At 55.1% G+C, this 18,385-nt stretch overlaps 2 protein-coding genes across 6 annotated transcripts in view; one reads left to right on the top strand and one right to left on the bottom strand.

Moving 5' to 3' along the window:
• Positions 1-1,528: 1,528 nt before the first annotated feature.
• Positions 1,529-5,279, top strand: MPND (MPN domain containing). Of its 2 annotated transcripts, XM_009562828.2 has the most exons (12): positions 1,533-2,411; positions 2,503-2,733; positions 2,807-2,969; positions 3,042-3,126; positions 3,230-3,326; positions 3,462-3,534; positions 3,611-3,687; positions 3,761-3,929; positions 4,004-4,074; positions 4,168-4,257; positions 4,495-4,587; positions 4,689-5,273. In XM_009562828.2, the coding sequence occupies exons 1-12, from the start codon at positions 2,028-2,030 to the stop codon at positions 4,773-4,775; spliced, it is 1,620 nt and encodes a 539-aa protein (XP_009561123.2). In that variant the 5' UTR covers positions 1,533-2,027; the 3' UTR covers positions 4,776-5,273. The 2 variants fall into 2 exon arrangements, with proteins under 2 accessions (XP_053905949.1, XP_009561123.2); XM_054049974.1 differs by having other exon boundaries at positions 1,529-2,411; positions 2,807-3,126; positions 4,689-5,279.
• Positions 5,280-5,400: 121 nt separating this feature from the next.
• SH3GL1 (SH3 domain containing GRB2 like 1, endophilin A2) overlaps positions 5,401-18,385 on the bottom strand; it is a 29,441-nt gene continuing 16,456 nt past the window's right edge. Inside the window, exons 2-10 of one of the 4 annotated variants that reach the window (XM_054050011.1) lie at positions 15,881-15,949; positions 15,707-15,779; positions 14,912-15,055; positions 13,057-13,190; positions 11,657-11,815; positions 11,099-11,202; positions 9,453-9,577; positions 8,950-9,003; positions 5,401-7,154 (exon numbers count right to left, since the gene is read on the bottom strand). In XM_054050011.1, coding sequence (XP_053905986.1) covers positions 6,958-7,154; positions 8,950-9,003; positions 9,453-9,577; positions 11,099-11,202; positions 11,657-11,815; positions 13,057-13,190; positions 14,912-15,055; positions 15,707-15,779; positions 15,881-15,949 — 1,059 coding nt within the window. In that variant the 3' untranslated portion in view covers positions 5,401-6,957. Of the gene's footprint in view, positions 9,578-11,098; positions 11,203-11,656; positions 11,816-13,056; positions 13,191-14,911; positions 15,056-15,706; positions 15,780-15,880; positions 15,950-18,385 lie in introns of all 4 variants that reach the window. The other 3 variants (XM_054050012.1, XR_008447257.1, XM_054050009.1) reach the window with 3 other exon arrangements.

An 18,385-nucleotide genomic window follows, 5' to 3' on the forward strand; every position in this document is an offset into this window, starting at 1 on the left:
CACTCCAACACTGTCTTGCAGGATACCCCAGACTCCCCATGAGCGCTGTAGCTGGGCTGCCCCAACTTGAGGGTCCCACCATGAGGGTCCCACTCTTGGGGAGGGTCCTGGAGTCCCACCTTTGGGGTTCCAGCCCAGGGACATCAGTACTGTACCAGGCTGGAGGTGCCCACTCTGAGGGAGTCCTCACCCAGGGATGTCTCCAGCCTCAGGGGTCCCACCCTGAGGGATCCCACCCTTGGGGGGGGGGTCCTGGCCTGGAGTGCCACCCCCAGACACGATCCCAGGGGTCCTTGGGAGTCCCAGACCAGGGACGTCACAGCTGTACCGGGTTGGAGGTGCCCACCCTGAAGGGGGTGTTGGTGTCAGGGGTGCTGGTTCCCCCTGGTCCCACATCATAGAATCATAGAATAGTTTGGGTTGGAAAGGACCTTAAAGCTCATCCAGTACCACGCCCTGCCATGGGCAGGGACACCTCCCACTGGATCAGGATGCTCCAAGCCCCATCCAACCTGGCCTGGAACCCCTCCAGGGATGGGGCAGCCACAGCTTCCCTGGGCAACCTGTTCCAGGGCCTCACCACTCTCATAGGGAAGAAATTCATCCTTATGTCCAGTCTAAATCTGCCCCTCTCCAGTTTACACCCATTGCCCCTCATCCTGTCACCACAAACCTTTGTGAACAGCCCCTCCTCAGCTTTCCTGGAGCCCCTTCAGGCACTGGAAGTTGCTCTAAGGTCTCCTCAGAGCCTTCTCTTCTCCAGGCTGAACAACCCCAACTCTCAGCCTGTCCTCATACAGGAGGTTCTCCAGCCCTCGGATCATCTTTGTAGCCTCCTCTGGACCCATTCCAACAGCTCCATCTCCTTCTTATGGTGAGGATTCCAGAACTGGACCCAATCCTCCAGCTGAGGTCTCCCCAGAGAGGAGCAGAGGGGCAGAATCCCCTCCCTCCCTGCTGGCCACGCTGCTCTGGATGCAGCCCAGGACACGGTTGGTTTCTGGGCTGTGAGCGCACATTGTGGCTCCTGCGGAGCTTCTCCTCAGCACCCCAAGCCCTTCTCCTCAGGGCTGTTTTCTATCACATCATCCCCTGAAATGGGGGATTGCCCTGACCCAGGGGTAGGACCTTGGCCTTGTTGACCCTCATGAGGTTCTCCCAGCCCCATTTCTCCAGCCTGTCCAGGTCCCTCTGGATGACATCCCGTCCTCCCACTGTGCCCACTGCCCCACTCAGCTCCTGCTCCCCCCTCCCCACACGAAACCCTCACGGGAGGCGGGCGAAAGGGGGGGGGGGGGCGGTGCCTCCCTGTCACGTGACGCCGCGCGGGCACGCGCCTGCACCTGCGCTGCCCCGCGTCCTGCGAGCACCTGCGCATGCGCGGGGGCCTCGGCGCGCGCCCGTGCGGGACCCGCGGGCGGAGATGGGTACAGGGGAGGATGGCGGTCGGGCTGGGGTGGGGTTGGGGCTCTGGGGGGGTCAGTCGAGGGGCGGGGAGGGCCGCCCCCCGGGACGAGAACACTCTGGGGCAGCCGTGGGGCAGCAATGGGGGCCGCCTGCAGGGCAGGGACCGGCTGGGGCCGAGCTGCCCCGGGGGCCGCGTCACCCCGTGGGGTTCAAAACAGGGCCCGGAAAACCTCCTCGCCCTGTGCCAGTGTCCCCTAGTCCTTGTGTCCCCCAGCCCTGCCCCCTATCATCGTGTCTCTTGTGCCCTCACACCCTGTCCCCCTCTCATCGTGTCCCTTGTGTCCCCCGGCCCTGCCCCGTGGCTCGGTGTCCCTCTCTCATCGTGTCCCTTGCGTCCTCCAGCCCTGTCCCTCTGTCATCGTGTCCCCTGTGTCCTCACACCCCATCCCCCTGTCATCATGTCCCCCAGCCGTGTCTCCCCAGCATCGTGTCCCTTGTGCCTTCGCGTCTCCCACCTGCGCCACCCTCAGTGTCCCCCATCCTTCTGTCCCTGAGTCCTCGTGTCCGTCTCCATCCTCCTTGTGTCCCCTCTTCCCACATCCCTCTGTGCATGTTCTCCCATGTCCACGTCTTCTTGTCCCCATCACCCTGTGTATCCCTGTCCCAGTGTCCCCATCCACAGGCAGACGCGAGCTGGGGGACCCAAAGATTCTCTTGGAGGGCACCCATGGGTCCTGTCCTTGGCGAGGGGCCCTCATGCCATGCCCCATCCCACAGCGCTGGCGGCCGCCTCCCCCGGGGGGGATGAATGCCTGGAGGAGGATGAGGATGAGCTGGAGCAGGGGCTGGATGAGGTGGAGGCCGAGCCGGAGGCCGGGAGCGGGGTGAAGGCGGCAGGGAGCACCCGGGGGGCTGTGCTCACCCGCCGCGGCATCACGCTCCGTGTCCTGCTCCGCGATGGGTTCCTTGAGCCAGCCCACGGTGTCCTCTCCATCTACTACCTGGTGAGCCCGGCCGGTGCGGGGACACGATGAGGGTCAGCAGTGGGGGACAGGGGACCAATGGGTGCATCCCCACTCACCCCATGTTCCCCAGGGCAAGAAGTTTGTTGGGGACCTGAGAGCAGACGGGACCATCACCTGGCAGGAGACGGGGCAGGTCTTCAACTCACCCAGCGCCTGGGCCACCCACTGCAAACGCCTGGTGAACCCCGCCAAGAAGTCGGGGTGCGGTTGGGCATCCGTCCGCTACAAGGGCCAAAAGCTGGACCAGTACAAAGCCGCTTGGCTACGCAAGAACCAGCCCAACGCACCGCCTGCAGAGGAGGTGGGTTGGGTGCTCCCTTGGGTGCCCCCCGGTGTGGGTGCTGGGGTGGGTGCCAGCCCTGTGCTGCCCGCAGAGCCTGGCCAGCGAGGGCGAGGAGGAGGAGATGCCTGAGGAGGAAGAGGAGGAGGCGTCGAGGGAGGGTCGGGCACCTGTGCAGGAGCTGGTGGCTGCCAAAAAGTTGGAGGAGAGGAGCAAGAAGCAGCAGTGCAAGAACCTGGTGGAGCCGGCAGGGATGGGTAAGGTGACACGGGGGTCCTGGGGGGACCCTGGGCAGCCTGGTGGTGGTGACGGGGCGTTGTGCTTCACAGATCACGGCCAGCCAGCGAAAAGGCTGGAGAGTAAACCTCGAGTGCCCGTCCGCTACTGCACCCTGGGCACCCGCGACTCGGCCAGGTAGGGTGTGACAGGGTAGGGTGCCCCATGGGTGCCACTGCCAGCCCTGTGGGTGCAAGCGGGGCTGGGGGCAGCTGTGGCAGTGGAATTGCGGCTCTTCCAGGAATCCCCAGACGCTGGTCGAGGTGACGTCCTTTGCTGCCATCAACAAGTTCCAGCCCTTCAATGTGGCCATTTCTAGCAACGTCCTCCTGCTCCTGGTGTGTCCCTTCCCCACGGGGTCCTGTCAGTGGCCAGGTTGGGATGAATTGGGGCTGGGGGACAGCTGCAGGGAGGAGTATCCCCAGCATTTGTGTTTTTCAGGCCAAGCTGTTTATTTTAACCATTTCCTTTAGGATTTCCACAGCCACCTTACACGGAGCGAAGTGGTGGGCTACCTGGGTGGGCGGTGGGACACCAGCACGCAGTGTAGGTAGCGGGGTGGGTGGGTGGGTGGCCCCCCAGCAGAGCCACCCATCCGTGTGTCCTGTTCTCCTCCCTGCAGTACTGACCGTGCTGCGAGCCTTCCCGTGCCGAACACGCCTGGGTGATGCCGAGGCCGCCAGCACCGTGGAGGAGGAGGTAAACCAGCCCTGGGGTGGGAGGGGTCCCGGGGGTCCCGGAGACCCAGTCCCACAGCATCTGCCCATCCCAGATCTGTCAGAGCCTGTTCCTGCGCGGGCTGTCGTTGGTGGGGTGGTACCACAGCCACCCCTTTGGCCCCGCTCTGCCCACCCTGCACGACATCGATGCGCAGATGGATTATCAGCTCAAGCTGCAGGGTAGCGGCAACGGCTTCCAGCCCTGCCTGGCCCTCATCTGCGGTAAGCGCCCGGGCCTGGGGGTGCTGCGGTTGCTGTCACCCTCCCACGTCAGCCCCATCTCTCCTCCCCAATAGGACCCTACTATCATGGGAACTCTGGCGTGGAGTCCAAAATTGCGCCCTTCTGGGTGATGCCACCACCAGAAGTAAGTGATCACTGGTCCTGGGAGATGGGTATATGGGATGGGGGTGGCCTCGGTGCTGTGGGGTGACCCCCCTCCTGCTGCTCCATCGTCCAGCAACGGCCTAATGACTATGGCATCCCCATGGAAGTGGAGGTTGCCTACATCCAGGACGGCTTCCTCACCAATGATGTCCTGCAGGAGATGGTGAGTGTGAGGCGGAGTCCCCCAAACCCCGTCTTGCCCAGCAAGGCAACTCCCCAACCCCATTGAGGGCTCTCTGGGTCTCTACCACCCACCCCATCCTGCTGTGAGCTCCGGTGATGGTGACAATCTCCTCTCCGTCCCCTCGGTGCTGCCAGGGTCTTGGTGCCGTGGGGGGAATGTGTGCCTGGGCCCCAGTGCAGCCCCGGTGCCTGCAGCCCCTTTCTCCCCCCACCCTAGACGCTGTTGGTGGAGTTTTACAAGGGAGCCCCTGACCTGGTGAAATTTCAGGAGATGTGGAGTCAGGACCAGACCTACCTGGACAAACTGAAGGTGAGGGTGGAGCTTCCTCTGCTGGGCTGGATGCGAAGGGAGCTTTTCCTGGGGCATCATCTCCAGCCACCACTGTTTTAATTAACTGGCTCATGTCTCAGGGCTCCCTGGCCTCCCGCACGCCCAAAGACCAGAGCTTTGCCCACATCCTGGAGCAGATCTACAGTCTCCTCAAGCTTAGCAGCTGAAGGGCCGGGAGCCTCCTCTGACTCGGACCAGGTGCCTTCCCAGCAGCCTGGGCTCAGCTCGGCAGCTCCCCCAGCCTGAGGGGCTCATCCTGACCCAGTGCGGGGCAGCGCTGTGGGGACCCACCTTGCCCACCGCACCAGGGAGTTCACCTGAGGGGTCCCAGGACTCCACTGGCTCCTGCCCTGCCTGGAGCGGCTGTCCGGTGGCTGTGCTGGCGCCAGGGCAGCGGTGGAGGGGGGTGTTGGTGGGAAATCTTGGCTGTAAGTTCTTTGTGGAAGTGGTAGTTCATTAAAAAGCAGTTCTTGAGATGGAGCCGCTGTGTGGCTCCGATGGCCTTGGGGACATTTTGAGGGATGATAGCTACCAGCCTGCTGCCTGGTTTCAAGGGGCTGAACCAGAGGGACATTCATCTGGGGCTGCTTCTCCGTCCCACCGCGGCTCTTGAAGCTCAGTCTTGCCCTCGCAGAGAAGACACCCAAGTTAGAAAGAAGAAAACATTTAATACTTTAATTCAGAGATACAAGTTGAGATTTGCGGGTTGTCTTTTTTTTTTTCCCCTAAAAACCAGGAGAAACCATTACAAAAAAAAAAAAACCAAAAAGGTCTAGCAAGTTATCCCAGCTGACTAAACGCATTTCAATCCACCTGAGCGGGAGCCAGCATTCCCAGGAAGTGACCCTGGTCCCCACTGGAGAGGGGACAGAGGTGAGAGCCCCCAAGGATCCCGGTCCCTTGGTCTCCCTGCGCTGCTTGGAGAGAGACAGGGGCTGCCCCGTGCCCCTGCGAGTTGGGAGCACCGGTCAGCCCGCTCAGAGCGGGGCAGGGGCGGGAGATGCATCCACATGCACGGTTTAAATCCTGAACGAGGGGCTGTGTAACTCTAACAGGAGCTGAGAGCAGCGGGGATGTGCTGCATCGGCCCTGGCCAGGCAGGAGGGAGCCCAGGGAGAGGGGCCGGAGCATGGCCCAGGCCCAGGAAGGGGAGGAAGAGACCACTTCTTAGCAAGGAAAACCAACGGGGCAAGCGCCGCTGCTGCCAGGCTCTATTCTGACCCCCGTAATAAGGAACAGATGGGGGGGCAGCAAAACATGATAATTTCCCATCAAAGCCAGAAGGGCACGGGATTGCCCCCAAGGTGGGGTGGCTGTGTGGGGCAGAGGCACAGGAAAGGCACGTGAGGGTCAGGCGAGCTCCCTGCAGCTGAGAGCCCCGGTCCTGCGGGACAGGGTGCTGACGGCTCCCCAGGGAGAGTAAGTGCAGAGCCTCTGGAGGAAAAGAATTGTGACCTGCTGTGCCCCGCAATGGGCAGACCCTGGGCTGTGGCCCAGTTCCACCCCTGCCCCCCCAAACTGTCCTCCAGCTCTGACAGACTCGGTAGAGTTTGTAATAGGAAAAGCCTACGGTCCAGAGTAACCTGGCTTAAAAATACTTAAAAACAAGGGCAGAAGGGAGCAGCCACCCCATCTGGAATTGAGCTCTATGGGGAAAGGGCAAGAGGGCTAAAAGCAAGGAGGGTACATCCCTGCTCTGTCCCTGCGGGGTGAGGAGGGTGGCACAGAGCCCCAGGCAGGACTCAGCACCTGCACCGCAGGGCTGGCTTAGTGTTTGCTGGGTGTCGTAGTGTTGCTGTGCCACAGCATCCCTCCCCCGAGCCCCTGGGAGTGAGGAGAGACAGGGTCCTGCGTCGGTGCTGGGCTGCAGGGAGGCTGGGGGGCTGCAGGAGAGGGGTAGTGTTCAACGGGACAGGGGGGTGAGGCTGGGCGCTGCTTCGTCCCCTGCCACTGAGCCACGAGTCTCCCCACGCCGCTGATCAGCATGAAGGATGCATCCCAGGCTCTCCCACCTGGCTCATCCAGATGCTTGACCCAAAGGAAAGACAGAAACTGGACAAGGAGAGAGGCCTGTGACAATCGTACAGCTGGCAGGGACCTGGCAGGGTGCGCAAAGTACCGAAGTTGAAGCACCAGAAGGACAAAAAAAAAATAAAATATTTAAAATAACCAAATTCACAGGGGGTTCGGGGGCCATTCGACCCTTCTGGCTTGTTCCCTGGTGGCAATCTCGCCCCGAGGTGACACAGAGATGACACGGCCCTGCCGCTGGAGAGGGCCGGAGTCAGGATGGAGGTGGAATGGAGGCTCGGCCCCATGTGAGTGGAGGGGGACAGGAGCGATGCCGTTTCACTGAGGTAGCGGAACCAGCACTTCCACGTAGTTGAGGGGGAAGAAGCCCGACTGGCCGTTGATCATGCCCTCGTACCAGTTTTCGTCGATCTGGTTAGTCAGGGTGATGATGTCGCCTTCCTTGAAGCCCAGCTCGCCGTCGTTTTCAGGTTCGAAGTCATAGAGAGCCTTGCAGCAGGGCTGGTCCAGGGGGGCTGCGGGGAGAGGGCGGGGGGCAGAGGTGAGCAGGACCCCTGCACACCCCCTTCCCCTAAGCCCCTCCAGCTCTACCAGAGCTGGGGCTTCCAGCCACTCGCGCTGCCAGATGGCAGATCCTGATACAGCATGGGATCATCATCTTGCACAGCTGCTTTCACAACCTGGCATAGCCCTGCCTGGGAGATCCCTGGAGGTGTTCAAGGCCAGGTTGGATGGGGTCTTGAGCAGCCTAATCTAGTGGGAGGTGTCCCTGCCCATGGCAGGGGGGTTGGAACTACATGATCTTTAAGGTCCCTTCCAACCCAAACCATTCTATGATTCTCTGATTCTATGTTTCTATGATTCTAAGCCTGCCCTTCACTTTACCCACGATGGTAGAACTTTAATTGAGTTTAAACTCCTCATTGTTTTTAGCTCACTAGTTCCTCTGCTTTCTTACTGTAACCATGTCCTTTACCAGCTTCTCCATGCCTCCAGCACCCTGTGCTGCCAGTTCCTACCTGGAATTCCTTCGTGCTAAGCTAAACTCCAACCTAAATTGACCACGGCACTAGAAAACAGGTGGTGAAAAGCTTTGTTACTCCTCCAGAGATGAGGGAGTGTGCTGAGCAGTTCATCCGTTAGTTGACGATGGGGTTGGACATCAGTGGACAGCAAAGGAGGATGCCGGGGGTCCCTCTGCGCTAGAGGGCATTGGGAGGGAGAGGACTGCAACTGCCTCCCAAGGCACAGGGCTTCAGATCATTTAGCAGGGTCCCCCCAAAAATGGGTAGAAACTCCAAGTCTTTTCCCCCATCTCAGCTCTGCGATTTGACTGCAAAGAGGATGATTTTTTAATAACGAGAGAAGCTGCTGCTTGCTCTGTCTCTGCACTAACATTTTGGGATGGGCAGGCTGTAAGGATACCGAAAAGGGACCAAGGGAATACAGACCACGGGCTCTGCAGGGCCCCTGTTCCCCTCCCTCCTGTGCTAGAGCTCCTCCAACCTGTGCAAGGGGTACGGTATGAGCGGCAGCCACCACATCTGGTCTGCTGAACATCCACAGCAACAAAGGATCAAGCATTAAACTTGAGAAACACCATAAGCAGCAGCCAAGCGTATTCATGGTTTTGAGACAGCTTACCAAAACGCCCGGCTGGTCCCACCACCACAGCACTTCCCGTCCGCCGGGATCCTCAAGTCCTCCTGCCCCATTGCCGCACCACCATGAGCTTTCCCCACCGCAATAGCTTTGAGCCACAGACCCAGCTTGGCCTTGGGACCCCAACAAGACCCCTCTCGGTCCCTTTAGCAGGAATGCTGACCTGCAGGCTCCACGCTCACAAAGCTCCTCACTATCCAGCTGTGACCACAAAACCAGTTCGGCACACTAAAGCTCTACCCACTCCCCCAGCCTTCAGCATTGGGGTACGGGGCACAGCATGAACAAAAGTGGGATTGATCCAAGCTGGGGTGTTTCTAACCAGAATGGGTAATCCTGGAGATGTCTGATACCTCGTTGAAGAGCATCTGGTCCCTGTGGCCTCACGTAGGACATGCCTGCGTGATGATAGCTGCTACAACTCCTCCAAGTGAGCAAAGGCCCCAGTTTTGGGGTGGTAAATACCAATCTAGCACTGCTGTTTTGATTTGGGGATTAGCTCGAGGTTTAGTTTAGCTGGGCTGTTCTGCTGGCCAGGCTCAGCATGGAGGATTGAGCAGCTCCAAGCGGCAGTGTCACAGAAGAAGGAACGAGGAGGGATGGGGAGAGATGGTCACACATCATGCAGTGCAGAGGGAGGAAACTCACGGATACTCCTGACGGAGGCCCGGGACGGCTTGTCGGATCGGAAAGAGGAGGAAGCTGCTTCCAAACAAAAAGAGACATGCTTAAAACAACGTGAACTGGATAAAGGGAAAGGCAGGGCCCAAAGGGAGGATCTGTTAGGAGAAACAGGGCAGCCCACATGCTGTGTTAGCAACCTGCCTGCCTTGTCAGGACAAAGAAGGAACAAATGCAACATGATGGAAGGAGGGGAGGGTGAGAGAGGTGCTTAATTTTTCCTGTCTGCCACTGCTGGCACTGTTGGGGCACTAGAGGCGAGTGGCCTGGGCTGGAGGCCCCACAGGGACATCCCCTAAGCCAATACAACAAAGGCTGCTGAGCCTCAAGAGAAAACAGTTCAAGTCTAGAGGCATTTCTGACTTTTTCAGAGCCAGCAGCTTGTACAGGCACATCCAGCACACCACAAATATAATTTCCAGGCAGAGAAGTTCCCTTCCGTCCCCAGAGGCACTTCAGAGGCACTTTACCTGAGATTTTGGGGGTAGGATTGCAAGCGAAGCCCCCATTAGACTGGTCAGTGTCTCCCAAGTCATACGTCTCCCTGGGTTTGGGTTTGTATTCCCGCTTGGGACGTGAGGACGCCTCTCTCATCCTGGAAGAAGGAAAAAGGAATGCGGATAAAATACGAAACAGAACAAGAGGAGAGCAATGTAGTATTTATTCTCCCTGGGGGCTATGCATGGGAGCAGATGATTGGTTTTTAGACAAGAATCTGCACAACCCTTTGTGCTGCGGCGTTTTGAAGATGGATCGTGCCAATGCGTTTGGGACTTGGTCCTCAGAATGCCCCAGGCTTTGCTACGGAGGTGTCTCAAGCACTTCAGGCCAGCAGAGGACACTCGTGCTGCAGTTCGAAAGCTCACACTTGGCAGGATCCTTCCCAGCAATTCTTAATTCAAACCAGACACAACATCCACTCAGCAGTTTCTTCTACCAGAAAAAGAGCAGCAGGGCAGCATCACCAAATCGCCCCGAGAATCAGAGATGCTGCCCTGGCTCTGTCCAAGCCACCCTGTGCCAGGCTGAGGAAGGCACATCCCCAGCTCCACAGGGAAGCCCCAGCTGCAACGAAGCCACCTCTCCTTCCTTGGTCAGGGTTTGGGGAGATGCTTGCTCAGGAGACACAGAGCAGCAGGAAAAACGACTGTGCAAGTCACGGCAGTCACGTGAACCAACTCGCTTGGTATTTCAACAGCACCTCTGTGTTTCTTGGCACTCTGGCAGCATCTGCATGTTCCCTGGGGCTGCTGCGGAGGTCAGGCACTCAAAGAAGGGCAGGGAGGGCAGCAAGACCAGGCAGCTCCATGGCTCTCCCTGCTCCTGTGTGCCAGACACTCAACTGCCTTTCAGCAGCTCAAAACTTCAGAGCAGGAGTGGCAGTGCCACATCTCTGGCAAGATCTACCAGGAGACCACTGTGTAGACAGGAGGGAGAGTAGGGTTGCCTTTAAGGAGGTGATGTGGGCGTTCTTCCATTGGCCTGTGACCACCATGTCATCCCCACCACACTACATTCACCTTCCACTTTTCAAAGCGACTGAGAGCCCTGGACGTGGACCTTTCTGGGTCACAACCATGGCCAATGTCCAGGCACTCTCCTTAATCTCAACGGAAGGTAATGGCTAAGCAGTTCCAGGTGACACAGGGTAACAGGCACATTCAGCTCATGACATCTAAGCCATCTGCTCCAACAGCGAGATGCAACTTCTGACTATCCTGGGTCTGGCTGAAAGCACTCACAGCGCAAAGAGCTCTTTGGCAAGAAGGGAATTTCACCCTTCTCCATCCCTGCCAAATCGAACTCCAGCCTCCCTAGAAGCAGCACAGCCCGATTCAGGCAGGGCTCAGCCCAGTAAAGAACAGCTGCCCATGGCGCAAGCACAGAGGCTTTGTTTCAGGTGTCAGAATCTGCCCATCACTGAAAGCAGGTTGTGCAGCTGGCATCGCTCCCTCCAACCTGGAGGAGGTCTGGATTGAAGCCCTGGTGATTGCAAGAAACGGCTTTAACACCAGTGAACAGATTTAGAGGGACGGTCAAGTATTTACAGACAAGTATCACAGGGAGAGCTTGTGGCTGTGAAAACTCAGAGTGCCTACAACCCACCGAGACTCACCTGCGCTTGAGTTTTTCCGCAAGCTCATCCAGGATCTGCACCGCCTGCCTGTGGTAGTCCAGCTGGGCGTCCACCAAGGCTGAGAGCTGGCTCACCTGCTCGATCTGTGGAATCACACAAAGGTGGGATGAATGGCTCTCTCCAAATGACAGGAGACTCCTGCATTACACATGAGAGCTGAGCCCATTCTGGGAATGTGTACGAAGGGCAACTCCCGTGGGAAGATAAGAAGGTTTGGGATTTCAGATACCAGAGGTCAGGCACTGGCCAAGACTCAGCAGGACAGAAGATGCCTGCTATCAGACTCCGGGCTTTGTTAGCCGTTCAAATCCTTCCCAAATAAACTGCATTACCTGACCAAACTTACTCCCACCACACTGAGAAGAGACCGGTTTTGGTACAAGCCCCATCTTTCCTCTGGCCAAGAGCTGAATCAGGAAGAGGGTCTAATTTCTGCATCCCTCGAGAGACCTCAGGCTCATGTACAGAGGAACACGCCACCCACTTGGCAGCTCTCAGCCCACGGCAGAGGAGCTGGCGCTTCCCTCATGCACTCACATCGGTTTCTAGGAGGTTGTGCATACTGGTCTCTGCAACTTCCTTGGATTCTTCAAATTTCTCCATGGCCTGTCGAAGTTCCTCATCGGGGATTTTGCCCTGTCGTTTCTTCTTGTAGTCAAAGTCCAAGCGTCTGCCTTCCAGCTTCTTGAGATGATGCTGGGAAGAAGATGGTTATGAACAGTGATGGAAAAGAAGGAAAAGAGAGACTGGAAGCAGCCAAGCTCTCCGGCTGGGAAGGCAGCTCTAGTTACAGGCCAAGTTCATCTGTCTCAGAAACCTGATCTTAAGCACACGCTTCTGTGGCTCCCATCTTTGTTTGGACTCTGGAGAGGCTCCAGGACACACCAGCCGCAAGGCAGGGCTGCTGTGAGGTGACAGGGAGGAGTGGACTGTCAGAACTCAGCTTGGCAGAGGATTACTGCCATGGCTGCAGAGGCCTTTTACTAAGAAACAACCCTCAACAAATTGAAATGGCAATGTGATTTCACCTCCTTCCTCCCAAGAGCTGCAGGGAGCAGCCCAGGTCTGCTCCCCATGCAAGCCTTTTGGGAAGATGAAGAGCTGGCTCGCTACGTTCAGCTCCCCAGGAGCGATGGGGATCTCTGGGTATCAGGAACTGGGATGCAGGTTCTAGGCATTGCATCCCCTGACAGCTTAGGGCAGGGCTGTTTAAATTAGCTACATGGCAGCTTGCAGAATTGGAGGACAGTTAAGTCCTGAAACAGTGGTTGGTGGTTATTTTATCTGGAGCACTGTAAGCGAAAATTCACTTGAGAGAGCCACATTAGGCATTACAGGTTGGGGTGGATCCTATCACAAAGCATGGCCATGCTTTGCATGGATTTGTCTCTGTGACAGCATACAGGAGCTATCGAGTTCCCTGTCTCCCCAGCGAGACACCGAAGAGCCTTCTTGAGATGCTGTGTATGAAACCTAGAGGGAAGCTTGCTCACAGCTTGAAAGCTGTGTCACAGGATCCAGGCTACTAACAGAACAGAACCAGCAGCCATCAAGAAGACAGTGAAGTTTTGTGCCCGGGAGCAAACGTAACGCAGTTGGGAGCTCACAGCACAAAGAGCCAAATTCAGCAAGGCCAGAACGCATGTTGGGATGTACTCTCACATGTGTTTATCCTCCATAAAATACGGTAAATGAACCATTCAAACCTGCATCCAGCCTTACAAGCTGCTCAGGAGCAGCAGCAGAAGTAGTGCTGAGCAGGGAAGAAATACTAGTGAATCTGGAGAGAGAAAGCACACGAAGTGGTGGGGAAAGAGACCAAATATCCAGGCAAGTCCTCGGTTCCCATCATGACAGAGCAAGTGGTTACATGCCCTGATAGCTAGGAGAGGCCAGAATCGAAAGAGGTGAGGAGAGAAAAACATCATGATGTTTACCTGGATCTCTTTCAGGTCTTTGTCACACAGGTTCTGGAGGGGATCAATAAAATTTTGTTTGACTTCAATATCCAGCGAGTCCTTCACTTCAGCCAACCGCTTCATAGATTCGCCAGCATCAAGAAGCGCATCGCCTTCGAGTGAGAACAGGAAGGGAAGAGGAAGGGAGAAGGGGCCAGCCAGTTAAACAGCATCAAAGTCTGTGGCAGCTGCATGCAGAGCCATTCTGCCAAGACACTCAGCGTGTGCAGGCTCCATCCCTGTCCAATGCTCCCACATTTCTATTTGGAGCAAATCTCCAAGCCTGGTAAGGAGTGAGCGGTGCCCGTGTGAGAGCAGGCAATTGTATTGACTCCACACAAGACACTTCACTAGCATGCTTCACTTCTTCCCTCTGAAAAACAGGAACAATATCCACACAGAGGAAGGAAAATGTAAAAATATTCTTAAAAGTAATATTTTTAAGCTCCCTCTTAGCTCGGGAGTTGCTGAGCTGTTAACTGGCCATGCAGTGCTTTAACCTTGCTCTGCTCCTTGGCCACTGCTGGCAAGAGAAGCCTGGGGCAGAGGTGTGTTCTGTCTGATCCAGCCCGGCCATCCTGTTGTTCAGACTGTTTTAAGCCCAGAATGCTCTGACCAACCTTTCAAGTTTCCCTAGGTGCTGGCAGCAAGCCCGCAGATTCATTTTAGACACCAGCCTCTACCAGGCCCATCTTATCCCTTTTCTTCCCCTTTAAATTAGAGCTCAAAGTTGCTTATTGAAACCTATGTAGTTTCATGCATTTTTGAGGCTCCCGCCACATGACAGTTGAGCCAGGCAGACTCGCAGCAAAGCATATTTAGCCTTGGCTTTTTATTCCAGTGGAAATCATTTATAGATCAAATTATTCCCGTGCAGGTTTGGCAAACCAATCGTTTCAGCACTACATCAGCAGAGGAGATACACAAGTGAAACAGAAGGCAAAGTAAAACCACTTCTCTACTGTCCAGCTGGAAACAAAATAGACACAAGAGTTGTTTCAATTGCAATAACTTCAGATAACCTGTCCAAGGGGGAATGCAGTACAAACACAGACATTTATCAAGGTAAGTGCTCCTTTAAAGAGAGGCTATTGAAGGAAATCAGGTTTGGTTTGTTCTTCTAAAAACCTCCTTTCCCCTTGCTCTCTGTAACAACTCTGGTTCCTGTGAGCCAAGAAAGAGGCAGGGCTCTGAGGTGACCAGAGACACTTGAGGATCCTTTTGTCACTCCCACAAAGTAGCCAGAGCTTTTTAATATTCCTGGGGCAAGGCGGCTCCTCCCTGCTCTGGAAGCCATCAGCCAGCTGTGCACTCTACCAGCTCTGTCACGTGCGCAGCCTGATGTTTTAGGGGATTAAAACTGATGTCACCAAAAGGCTTCACCCTCCTCCTCCCTGCAAGTTACACGTGGTTATAAGGGATTGCCACGCAAAATGATTTCTTGGCTACAGCTTCTCTATAGCACAGCTCTAGCTGGAAACTGCACCATAAAACTCTAAATCTCACTCAATCTAGTTTCCAAGCCACCGCTCAGTTTAGAAGCAAAGAAGTATTTTTTCCTACATGCAAATTTATCGGTGTTTAATAAGAAGCATTAAGAGATGGTTATTGCATACAATACCATGGACTGGGATCCAGGACACTTGGCTCCGCTTGCCCTTTCCCTGATGTCCCAGATGGAAGCATTCAAACCTCTTTTCAAAGCCCCCCAGTACTGTTAGGTGATGCAAAAGGTCACACAGCCCTTCTAGATTTGGAATAACAGTTTGGAAATCTGGCAGCAGCCTTCGCTACCTCATCCGCACGCTCGCAGGGGGCCTGATGGGACACTCACCGAAGTTGGAGTCCTCGCCCAGCTCCTTGCCATATCGAATCATGCTCTCCCCCAGCAGCCCCTCCGACTGTGGGTAGCCGGGGTTCTTCACCTGCCCACGGATCTTCGACATCGTGTTGAGCATGGTTAGCTTGGCTCTGGAAGCTGGCACAGAAACAGCCACAGCCGTGTTTGCAATTACTCGGACTTGCCAGCAGCTGCTGGCCACCGCCAACTTTCTTTTTTTCCAAAGCTACACCCAAAGCCAAGAAGCCCTATTGTCTTCATCCAGCAGAAATACAATTCGCCTCAAAAAGAAAAGTTTCTTTTCCAAGACGGCAAGCAAAAATAGTTCCCCACAGCTCACCAGTGAAGGCCAGAGGAGTTTCCTCAGCCCTCCTGTCATCCCTGCAGTGCTCTCTGAATGAGCCGGTGGCTGGAAGCACGCATGACAGCAGGTGCCAGAGGTGATGCCTACAAAGCCAGCCACCCCTTCCCAGACCAGAGATGCCACTTTTCCTTGGGCATCCCAAGAAAAATGGGTCTCTTTGACGGCCTCTCTAGGTCCAAGGCTAAAGATGTGCCTGTTCTTTCACTGTTCAACAGCAACAGCAGCATCTTAGAGCCTAGAAACACAGCACAGGGCAAGAGGGATGCCTGGATCTTCACCTGAGTTGCCTGATCATAAATGTGGGCTTGTAATCTGTATCTCAGGGCCAAAAAAGTTCTCTCTTGATGCCTCTCTGTCCTCTTTGCCTCTTTCCCTGGAAAACTAGGGGACAGAGGGAAGGGGGAAGGAGGAATCGAGGCACTCACCTGGGTTCGGCTGGAGGTACTCTATTGTTCTGGTCAATACTTCTGTAACTGCCTTGCTGGTCAGGTCCACTTTCTTGGGGAAAGACAAGATGGGGCAGCAGCTGTGAAGTTCAACTCAGGGTTTCAGCAAGGCCAAAGGAGTTACTTTAGAGATTTCTCTTATTCCCTACTCACCTTTTCCATTTCCTTGAAGTCATCGTCAAGTTTGGTCCCTTCAGCTCCTCCGACCTTCTCACTGACCAGCTGCAGAAAAAAAAACCAAAGGAGAAGGAATCAGGCATGGTACTACCTGCTTAAAGCTCCTTACACCTCATGCAGTAAGTCAGACAGGGAAGACGAGTGGCCCAGACAGCATCTGCAAGAGAAAGGAGGTGGCAGGAACAGCTCGAAGCACATTAAAAAGACATTTCCGCTAACCCTGCCCCACTGAAATCCAAGCATCTCCCACCCTCCCAACACACAGGATATTCCTCACCCGACAGATGCTACACAGCTCCTTAAATCACACCACACGGCTCCAGCTCCAATGCTTGCTGGAAAAAGCAAGCAGCAGAATTGTCTCTCGACTCCATTTTGAGCCAAGGATTCAGTTTCACACAAAGCAAAATGCAAGTAAACAGGGAACAAACACACTCTGCTCAGAGCAGCCAGCACAAGAACAGAGTCTGGAGAGAGCCGAGACATCCTAAAGCCCTAAACCAGCACTGCTAGGGGGAATTCTGGAGGAGCTCAGGATCCGAGGCTTGGGGGGGGGTTGAATTCTTTGTAAACAGAGGATGAAGACATCTGCAAAAGCGACAGCAACGTTTTCAAATCAATTTATCAACATGTCCCTGACTCCTGTTCCAAAACTAGCGAAAAGGAGAGATGTGTGACAAACTGTAAAGACAAGGCTGCTTTTGGCTATTTGTGTCAAGGGCTTATCAGCTTTCTTCTAATTATTGCTTGGTCTAAGAAAAGACCCCTGCTCCCTAAACCTCACCATTCAGCTGCCCAAGCTGAAAGATAATAAATGCCTTATTAAATCCACCTAAAAGTGTCCTTCCCTGCAGCCCAAACTGAGAGGAACATTTCCCTCCCAGCCCCATGCTGGCGTAGTAAGGCAAGCAGCAGTGCCTGGCGATATAAGACATGTGGATTGGCCAAAACTAGTGATTATCTTGCCCTAAACTGGTCCAAACAGAGAGCAAATTACATATACAGACATCAGAAGTGGTCTAGGAAACCGGCGCTGACGCCCAAGCGCTTGACGCCTGCCGCAGGGCACAGCCAGGATTTCTCATGTTTGTAGTCAAAACTCCAGTCCTGGATGAACAATACAGGTTTGTTTACTTCAACATCAAATACTTGATTTTATCAAGTCTTTCTTCCTCCGGAACCCTCCTGCTCCCATGGGGATTCGAAATAGTTCTTTACTTTTTTTTAAGGAAAAGGCAGAGAAAAGCAGCCTTTAGGTAACGTCTCAGTTTCAAAAGCACTCGGCGACATCACGCCAGCCACCGGGTCCTGCGTGCTCACCCTACTGTGCCATGCTCAGCCCCCCAAAATCAAGCTACCAAACAGGACACGCAGAAGAAATGCTTCTTATTACAAAGAAGAATAAGATCTTCAGTGTTTCAGCAAAAATCCCATTTCCAGACCCCAAAACAGGGAGGAGAAAAAAATAATCATGTGCATATTCAAAGACCTTCAGTATGCCAAGAGCTGGGCTGGAGTGCTGAGCACAAATAAGGCTACTCAGAGTACAGGCACAGCTAATAAGCTTCTTGCATCTCGCTGGGGAGACATCAGCAACCACTCAACGGTGCTGAGGCAGCGCAGACATTGCGGAGGAGAGGCTGGGGAGCATGGAGAGCTCTTCTAACCTACCGCCCAGCACAGAGCCACGCGGTATCAATCACCGTAGGGCCAAACAAACGGTTCAATGAGGCTGACAAACAAGGCAAGAGCTTCTTAGGGCCTTGCTGCACTAGGGGAAGCCTTTTATTCCTCTCTCGGAGGAAGCACAGTTCAGCAGAGGGCTCGAGATGCCAGACAAAGAGGGATTGCTGTAGTTCACCCTTGACATTTTGACTGTGGGGGAAAGGAAAGGGTTGCTGCTCTCCTGGTTAACCCAGCTCAGCTCCGGATTTAATTCTCCTGCTTAACCCTTCACAAAGTCTTCACAGGTCCTAGTAAGAGCATGGCAGGATGACCCAGCCCTACACCCTGCCATGCCCTGTCGGCGAGCACGTAGAAGAGTCTGAGAAGGGAAATCACAGCCCAGAGCTGCCTGCAGATGGGTAACCAACCTGAGCTGGATTTCTTCCTGTTTTTTTGGATGCCTGCTCCATGCTTAGGGTGCCAGCACACACCCTGGGAAGCTGGCTCTGAGCTCAGGAGGTGCACATTCTTCTCCAGACATACCAAAGAGGAGGAAAACCCCTCGAAGCAGTCATTCTGCCTGCCAGGGCCAGCTCCATAGAACAAAGCTCGCTCCCAGCTGCCATCGCTTATCCCTTGCCAAAAGTCGGGCAACCTCCACGCCTGGATCATTTTTGCAAAGGTTACACCTCTGGAAACCTCCTTTGTTTTGTTAACACACCTGGGAAGGGTACAATTATCCTCAGCAATTCCATTCCCATTTTTTCTCCACCCACCCACCCACGGATTTGCAGCCCAGAAAGCTGCAAATAACCC

This window comes from Cuculus canorus, chromosome 27 (genome assembly GCF_017976375.1).
Source record: "Cuculus canorus isolate bCucCan1 chromosome 27, bCucCan1.pri, whole genome shotgun sequence".
NCBI classification, from domain to species: Eukaryota; Metazoa; Chordata; class Aves; order Cuculiformes; family Cuculidae; genus Cuculus; species Cuculus canorus.